This window comes from Glycine soja, chromosome 9, assembly GCF_004193775.1.
Source record: "Glycine soja cultivar W05 chromosome 9, ASM419377v2, whole genome shotgun sequence".
Classification (NCBI taxonomy): domain Eukaryota; kingdom Viridiplantae; phylum Streptophyta; class Magnoliopsida; order Fabales; family Fabaceae; genus Glycine; species Glycine soja.
Genome location: NC_041010.1, coordinates 43,806,779 through 43,815,465, shown reverse-complemented (window position 1 = coordinate 43,815,465; position 8,687 = coordinate 43,806,779). Strand labels below are relative to the sequence as shown.

Below are 8,687 nucleotides of genomic sequence, written 5' to 3'. Positions count from 1 at the left end.
TGTGCAATAACATGAATTTAGAGTTGTTGCAAATGAAAGAAGTCAATGTATGCGAAATTTTAACATATCTGCATCCACAAATCAAATGGATTTGGTCAGCAAACATGACATTTGCTTTGCCGCTAACCTTGCTGTGAATACTTTAAATGAAATAACCACCAAGAAGTAGAAACATTTGAAGCCAATTCAATCTAAGCAAGTACCACAGCAATAACTAGAAAGGCTATGCCAACATATTAGAGATATACACTATAGGCTAAAATGTGTGTTTTGGTCCTAAAGATTTGGCCAAACTTGATCTTAGTACTTATAAAGTATATTTCATCAAAAGGAGAAACGTGACGGGGAAAAAAGAAAAAGGCTGAAGGTCACATTTTAGTGTACAAAATTGTTTTGCTGTATATAAGTAACAACCTTTCTGAAATGAAATAACAAGCTTTATATTATCAAGTTAAGAATAGGACCGCTAGATGCAACAAGTCCACTTAACAAGCACAAAGTATTAGATACAACAAACTTAATATGTGAATTGACTTTTCCAAAGAAAAAAAAAAGAAAAAAAGAATTCAAATAGAAAACCAGAGTTTACATACAACTGTATAAAAGATTTCTGGTAAGTGAGCAATCCACTCCATGGTTCAAATCACAGGCAACCTCTTCTAGTAGATCCAGCCTAGGGCAGCAAACAATTTAATTAAACAATTCACACAATTAATGGAGAAAGTGCACACCAATGAACCGAAGAATCAAGCACAATAGATAATATTAAATTTCAGTGAAACAATTATGCTTTAAAACAACAATAATAAACTTGGATCTCAACAAGGTTCAATTCAATTGTGCATTCATAAGACCAGAACAACAACTTACTCCATCATCACCTGTACTCTACCAAAAGATTGGTAACTTTAATCATGGGCACCCACTTATCACAAAAACTAGAAAAACTGTAACCACAATTAACGAAAAATCAGGAACACCAAATTTAAAAGAACAGTGAAGTAAATCAATTCAAATTAAAGGATTCTTATATTACCAGGTATAAATACCCAAACTGTGTATGATTCATAGTTTCTTACAACTTATTGCCAAATTGGAGAGACTTATTCCAAAGACAACCTAATTTTAAATAGAATATGACCATATAACTATAAGCAACCTCTCTGCCCATTTAAGACTACATTCTGTATCCAATATTCTCTCCTTCCTATAAGACTTTTTGTTTCTTCTTTTCTGTATTCTACTTCTTGATCTTTCTATTCTTCTTTGGTCTCGGAACCTCCAGCCTACCAACAGAACAACCACACCTTCCCCTGAGGACAAGAATGGCCCTTCCATTGGGGGGTGCCATCTTCTTAAGCTCAGCCTCAAGTTCGCGGTGATGATCACAAGGAACCTTGAACAGTCCCTTCTTAACCCCACCACCCTTTGTCAATGAAGGTGAATTCTTCACACAATCCTCAGTCTCCAACTGAATGTCAAACTCTGCAGCCTTCCTTAGACCCTTGCAATTGGGGTTCCCACACTTCCTTGTTGTGCAAGCCACGAGAACCCAAGTAGTCAATGCTGCAAAGGTAACACTGACACCAATAAACATGTAAATCCAAGGGGCAACAGAAGCCTCCTCTTCGACCAAATTCACAATCACAACACCAATTTTGACACTCTCACTGGCCACAATTTGAGCATAGGGGAACAACAAGAACCCAAAAGCCGCGATAACCGCTGCAAAAATCACGACGTCAACCACAGCCGACCGGGATCGCTGGCACGGTGGAGACGGGAGGAAATTGGGGGTTTTCCTGTGCCTCGATTTCGGATCGAGGGAATTTGCCATGGATTGGTCAACGGAGGAGTTGCAGAGGGAGACTGAGCTATGGAAATAGACCATTTCAATCACAAACCCAGAAACCCCCAAATTCAATCAAACCTGGATCAGAAACCACGTATTCAACAACGACCCACTTCGCCAAAAACAAAAAAGATGAGAACTTGGGAGTGATCCAGAGAATCGGAGATCCGGGGTGCGCCCCTAGATGGGATCCAAACGAGCAGATTTTTTAGGGTTTTTTTTTTCTTCAGGGAAATTGACAAATTGTGATTATGTATGTAATAATAATAAATAAGAGAAGGGAGAAATGGGAGTGTGAGAATTGAGATTATGAGGGTTTGGGGGGTTACAGAGAGCATGAGAAGAAGAAGAAGCATCACTGCTTCATTGTCTTTGTTGTTATGATCGCAATTCTACGAGATGGGTTTGTTTTGGTGATGCCACTTCTTTCTTTCTTGCAAGCACTTGGAGGGTCAAATCTCGAATGGTCAACGATGATAATGAATAATGGGGGAAGGGTAATTAGTACTAGCTACTAGCTTAGCTTGTTCGGATTTATGCAAAGGACACGCTTTTGTGTTCAACAGTTGTGTGCGTGCGTGCAAGAGGTATCATGGGCTACCTATATGGGCTTAGGAAAAGATTGCATTATACGTCCATGATTTTGTGGGGGCTATGGGCTTTCCTTTTGAGGTAATCCAATTATAAGATGTGCTTGGTTTGAGAAAGATAAAATCAAGATTGAGTTCTGCACTTTCATATGTGTATCATGTATCTCTCATTTTAGTTTGAAAATACTAAATTATCCTCAATGAATTAGAACCTTCTTTCCTAACCGCAACACTTCTCTCCTTGAGAAACCATTCAACCCGCCTAATCGTAACACCTTCCTCCTTGAGAAACCATTCAACTCGTGATGTACCTACCACCCGCGACAATAGCTCTCACGACAACTCATCTCCCTCTTGTGACAACTCTTGTTCTTCTCGTGACAACTCCTCCTTGTCTTGCACCACCTCCTTCCCCCGACACCCTTTTCACAACGTTGGTTGCGACTCTTGTTCATCTATCTTTCAGAATAAGTATTCCATAATAGTTAAAGAATAGCTTTTTAGAATAATTATTTTATAATAGTAAAAAATAGTTTTTGAAATAGGTATTCCATAACAATAAAAAAATAGTTTTCACCTTCTGAAATAGACATTACATAATAATAAAAAAATAACTTTTAGAATGTTTATTCCATAACATAAAAAATAATGGTTGAAAATAAAAAACATTTTTTGTATTTCTAGATAACCTATTCTAGAACTTAATTTATATTCTGGAATGGTAATTTCGTAAGGCTATTATATAGCTTTTGGAATTGTGTCTCCAGAATAATGGTTGAAAATAAAAATTAAAAAAAAAACATTTTGAAAGACAAAACACCATGTTTTAGATTGTATTCTCACCTTCAATCACGACATGCAAAAGAAGGAAGAGGGGGAGGACGTTTTGTGACATCATGACTCGTGAGGAGGAGGTCGGAAGGTTGTCATGAAGAAGGTGAAGTTGTTGTTGTCGCGGCTAAAGGAGGTGTCATCGCGGGAGTAGTTCACACAAAGAGGAAGTGCTAAAGTTGGGAAAAGGGTAACCTGATATTTTCAAAAAAAAAAAAAAGGAGGGATGTAGGATACACATATGAGAGTGTAGGATTAAAATCCTCAAACATCATCACCCTTCCCTATTCAGATTCAAGCATACCTGAAAGTAAGATATCTTTATAGCCAAAAGTCATAAAACTAATTCTCAAAGTGTCAAGATCATCAAAGTTGATTTTGTCTCTCCTAACAAAATGTTTTTCATTTGCATAATCAAGGAATGAAACTCTTATTATCATGGTTAAGGAATTCAATTATTTATCAATTATGTCGGACCTTGTTGGTTTTTTAAAGTTTTATTGTTTTGATTTTTTAAGTCTTGAGTTACTTTGGTATGATGCATGATATTATTTTTTTAAAAAAAATAACATGTGGAGATTTTATAAGGCTAAAATTAAGTTCGTAAAAAATGGAAATTTTTTATTCACCAAGTCTTAAACTAATAAGAAAAGTTAGCAAAAGAAAATTTAGTTTGTTTGCTTTGAGATATGTTTTTCTAAACAAAAAAAATCAATTACTAAATGTAATAATTGATTATATTTGTTGCTCTTAAACCTTATATGAGAAAGATGTGTTTTCAACAATAATCAATTACAAACCTGAAATAATTGATTTTCAATACAACACGATTTTGGTAATAATCAATGATCATATAGAAATTATTGATTATTTTGTTCTTGAAACAAATTCACTTGATTCAAAAACACATTAATCGATCAACTTAAAATATAATAAATTACAATAGGTTTTGAATAAAAAAATAAACATGTTTCGTTCTCAAATCTATAAAAAAAAGTGAAACGGTATCCATGCAAAACAAGTGCTAGTTGCCTACTTGTCTTGGAAGATAAGTGCAAGCTCTCGACAACTTTGAGTCATTGACGCGATGCATGCTGAAAAGCTACTAAAAAGTAACAACTATTACGATCCAATGTGCTGGTTGAAACTACCATTTGGCACATAGATAGATAGATACCCAAACGTGTGTGTACATTTGGTTAGGCAAACAAAGAAACAAAACAGAAAAAGAGAACCAAAAAGGAAGAAAGAGAAAGATCTTTTTAAGACCACAAAGAAGCTTGTGGCTCAAATTGTAGGTAGCTTCTGATGTGGCACTCCTACCTGCTTCACCGGATCAACAACAAAACGCACAATCAACCACACTCTCACACAACGTGTCACACCCCTTTCTCTCTCTCTACACTTTCTCTCTCTCTCCAACACCACCTTTTATTTTTTTTTCCCCTTGAGACAAAAACAAAAGTAAAGAAAGAGGTTTATTTTTATTTGGGTCTTTTTTTATTAGCGAAAAAAGGAATAAAAGAAAAAGATAACGGAAATGTCGGAGGCAAAAGACCCGGCGATCAAGCTCTTCGGGAAGACGATCCCGGTGCCAGAGATTCTGCCGGGATCCAACGGAGCTCCGGCTTCGTCTTCCGGTGATGTTGTTGTTGATGACAGTGTTGACGCTTCTTCCACCAACTCTTCAAGGGAGTCTCATACCAACACAGATGCACAAGAGAAAGATTTTGATAAGGTATGATTTTGGGGTTTGAAAATTTTTTATTTTGAGTGTGACCGTTTATTTGAAATGTGAAAAGAATTAATGGGTTGGTTTTGGTTTGGCTCGGGCATTGAAGATTCCGTTGACTTGGTTTTTTGGCTGGTGTTGTAGTTTGTGAGGTTTTTTCGTGTTGTTCATTTTTTTACAAGGAGTTCAGTGTTTAATTGGGTATTTTTTTGGGGGCTGGTTTCAATCTTCTGGGGAGTTAGTGGATGGTTTGTTTCTAATTTACAATCCCCATTCAGTGGTTCAAGTGTTGTTTTTCACTTGTTGAAGCTTGATTTATTTTTTGGATCGGTTTGTTTTGTGTTTGAAACAAAAAAATGAGAGAAGTTTTGAAAAATGAAGGAGAAGAAGAAACAATTATTTGTTTTTCTGTGAGATAGGCATTTGGATTTGTTCTTCCGTTGTTTGGTTAGTCTGACACTGCCAGGTTCTGAGATTGCAATGTGGATTTAGCCTTAGTCTCGTGTCTGTGCTTTCAGTTTCCAGATTTGATAACCTTGTTAACTTCATGCTTTACAAACTTAATCTTTCCTTCTCTGCATCTTTGCGACAATAAATTATTCGTTTGTACTGGTTTTTGAAAATCAACGTTTTTTTCTATTTCATTCCTGATTTTTGAATTGGTTTTGCCAAATCCAGAAAGAGAAGAATTAAAAATATCCATGGTGTTATCATTAGTAAATTTCCTGCCATGGTTCCATCATGAGTGACTTCCCTATGTTTTTTCCTTTGATTTCCTTGTTTATTTCACTTTTTTATATCCACAGTTAACTTTTCCTTATTTGCAATTGATGTTCTACTCTGTCTTGTAAAAGGAGAACAACGAATTGCATCCGCGTGGTTTCAATACTATTCATTTATTTTTTTGCACAATTTTCCCCTTTGAGCATTTCAATTATACTCCTTTCTCTTGATTTGGGCCAGCAAGTGTGAGGTTGGCTAGGTGATAATATTTCCAACAACAACAAAGCCTTATCCCACTAGTTGAGGTTGGCTACATGAATCACACAACGCCATTTGGAAATCTATCGTGAAATATCCATGTTTGATATAGCGGTGGGTTTTAAGTTGGCGGCCGAGGGCCTAACACAACCCTCCTCCTTAACCTGGGCTTTGGACTAGCTATGAAACATAGGCGGAGTTATGATAATATCTCCAACATCAATCATTTTTAGGAAAATTGAAATTAACATGTTTGCTTTGTGGATGAATGTGTCGAAAAGGGATTTTGGCAGTTGATTTTGCCCAGTGGATTCTATACAACCATTGCAAGAATGAAGCTTCGGTTAAATGTTGTGATATTTAGAATTTATTGCCAGTGCCATGACTCTGTAGTAGCTTCTCTGGTGTGTTCTTTGTGTAGTGCTGTTCTAAGTTGTTTTCCTCTAATGAAGTATCTTTTCATGTTGAGTAATCATTTGTGTATTTATCTAAGTTTTCAAAATTATTTTTTTTCAATATAAGAATCTGTAGAATAAGATTGTTTTAATTCTTAATGCTTATTTTGTTTAATGTGGAAGATGCTTTACTTGTAGAAGGCACAAATGTAAAACAGTCAATTCATGTTTGTGATTTTCATAATATGTAGTTTTTATACTGTATACTAAAAATTAGTGAATAGAAACATACTTAACGTAGGTTTTCTTGAATCCAGGACACATTGGGAGAAAAACCAACTGATGACAAGAAGGAAGATGGAGCCCCCGCCCAATCATCAGAAGAGGTCGCCAATCCAGATACTGCCTCTGGAACCTGTGAAGAATCCATCATCCAGTCCACCGAGAGGGAGGCTACTACATTGAAAACTACAAAGACTGAAGAAGAACAGGGCGAGACAAGTAATTCACAGGACAAGAACCTCAAAAAACCAGACAAAATACTACCTTGTCCTCGCTGTAATAGCATGGACACCAAGTTCTGCTATTATAATAATTACAATGTCAACCAACCCCGCCACTTCTGCAAGAATTGCCAGAGATACTGGACTGCTGGGGGGACCATGAGGAACGTTCCTGTAGGTGCTGGTCGCAGGAAGAACAAGAGCGTGGCTTCTCACTATCGCCAGATTACTGTTTCTGAAGCAGCCCTTCAGAATCCTAGAACGGACTTGCCAAATGGAGCATATCATCCTTCCTTGAAGTGCAATGGTACGGTCCTTACATTTGGAACTGATACACCCTTGTGTGAGTCAATGGCATCTGTTTTGAACCTTGCTGATAAAACCATGCACAATTACACAAGAAATGGATTTCATAAACCTGAGGAACTAAGAATTCCTGTTTCCCATGCCAGTGGAGAAAAAGGGGATGATCAATCTAATAAATCTTCGGTTACCTCCACAACATCTGTAGAAGGTGCAAGCACCAATAGACCCAAAGAACAGGTTATGCAGAATTGTCAGAGCTTTCCGTCACAGGTTCCCTACTTTCCTGGGACCCCTTGGCCCATCCCTTGGAATCCAGTGCAGTGGAGTTCTCCCGTACCACCGCCTGCTTTTTGTCCACCCGGATTTACCATGCCATTCTATCCTGCAACAGCTTATTGGGGTTGTGCTATGCCAGGCACGTGGAACATCCCATGGCTAGCGCAACCGTCATCACCAAATGGTGCAACACCTAACTCTGGCCCCAACTCCCCAACCTTGGGTAAACATTCAAGAGAAGACTACACATTCAAACCAAATGAGTCAGGTGGTGAGGATGGACACAGTAAAGAAAACAACAAAGAAAAGAGCCTGTGGGTTCCAAAAACTTTGAGGATTGATGACTCGGGAGAAGCGGCAAAAAGCTCTATATGGGCGACACTGGGGATTAAAAATGACAAGGCTGACTCAGTTCCTGGGGGAACACTCTTTAAAGCCTTCCCTTCAAAGCATGATGACAAAAACCATTCAATGCAATCCTCGCGGGTCTTGCTGGCCAATCCAGCAGCATTGTCTAGGTCACTTAACTTTCATGAGACCTCATAATCATGTAGCTTATAAATTTGTAATTGTGTTTTAGGTGCAGCAAACTGATTTGGCAGTGTTCAACCGGTCCTGAGGGAAACACAAGTTGTAAAGTCACATTGGTTCACTAGCTTTGTTTGTAAGAAGAGTTAGTTCTGTTGTCAGTCAACTGAAGAAAGAGCTGGATGGTTCTTCATGCATTTCCTTCTAAGGTGAAGGAGCATTCTTGTGTTTGCTGAGTATCTCCCTTGTCTTAGGTGTCATCTAGGCAATTTTACCCACTTCCCTTTCATTCAGATGGTTTTCTTAGTTCATGTACATAAATATATATAAGTTCATAGTGAGACATAGTGAGTTTGTTTTCCTAGACCTCGTATGTATATAAATAAGAATAAGAATGGAAGTTCAAATTGAACTTCTTTGTTCTGGTTTCTTTCTTTCAGAATGTAACCTTAATGCTTTTCATTGACTCATCCAGTTAGCCTTGCTTGTTTTATAATCTACATATTACTATCAATGAATGAGAGATTCGTTATTGTTGAGAATTTAAGTGTTACATATAGAAATTCACTTCATGTAGTAAAATGTTACTAACAGAAAAAGGGAAAAGAGAATATTTGCATGGCTGTCGGTCTTCATCTGGTCGTTAGAGAAAAATCCCTTTGAAAGAGTACTATGACTAAAGTTTTATGGGTC

General features: G+C 37.4%; 2 protein-coding genes across 2 annotated transcripts; one reads left to right on the top strand and one right to left on the bottom strand.

Moving 5' to 3' along the window:
• Window positions 1–1,002: 1,002 nt before the first annotated feature.
• LOC114425094 (uncharacterized protein At5g19025-like) lies at window positions 1,003–2,372 on the bottom strand. Its single transcript, XM_028391855.1, has one exon. The coding sequence runs from the start codon at window positions 1,889–1,891 to the stop codon at window positions 1,241–1,243; it is 651 nt and encodes a 216-aa protein (XP_028247656.1). The 5' UTR covers window positions 1,892–2,372; the 3' UTR covers window positions 1,003–1,240.
• Window positions 2,373–4,501: 2,129 nt separating this feature from the next.
• Window positions 4,502–8,468, top strand: LOC114425093 (cyclic dof factor 2-like). Its single transcript, XM_028391854.1, has 2 exons — window positions 4,502–5,011; window positions 6,699–8,468. Exons 1-2 carry the CDS (start codon window positions 4,814–4,816, stop codon window positions 8,010–8,012), a joined length of 1,512 nt encoding a protein of 503 aa, XP_028247655.1. The 5' UTR covers window positions 4,502–4,813; the 3' UTR covers window positions 8,013–8,468.
• Window positions 8,469–8,687: the final 219 nt, after the last annotated feature.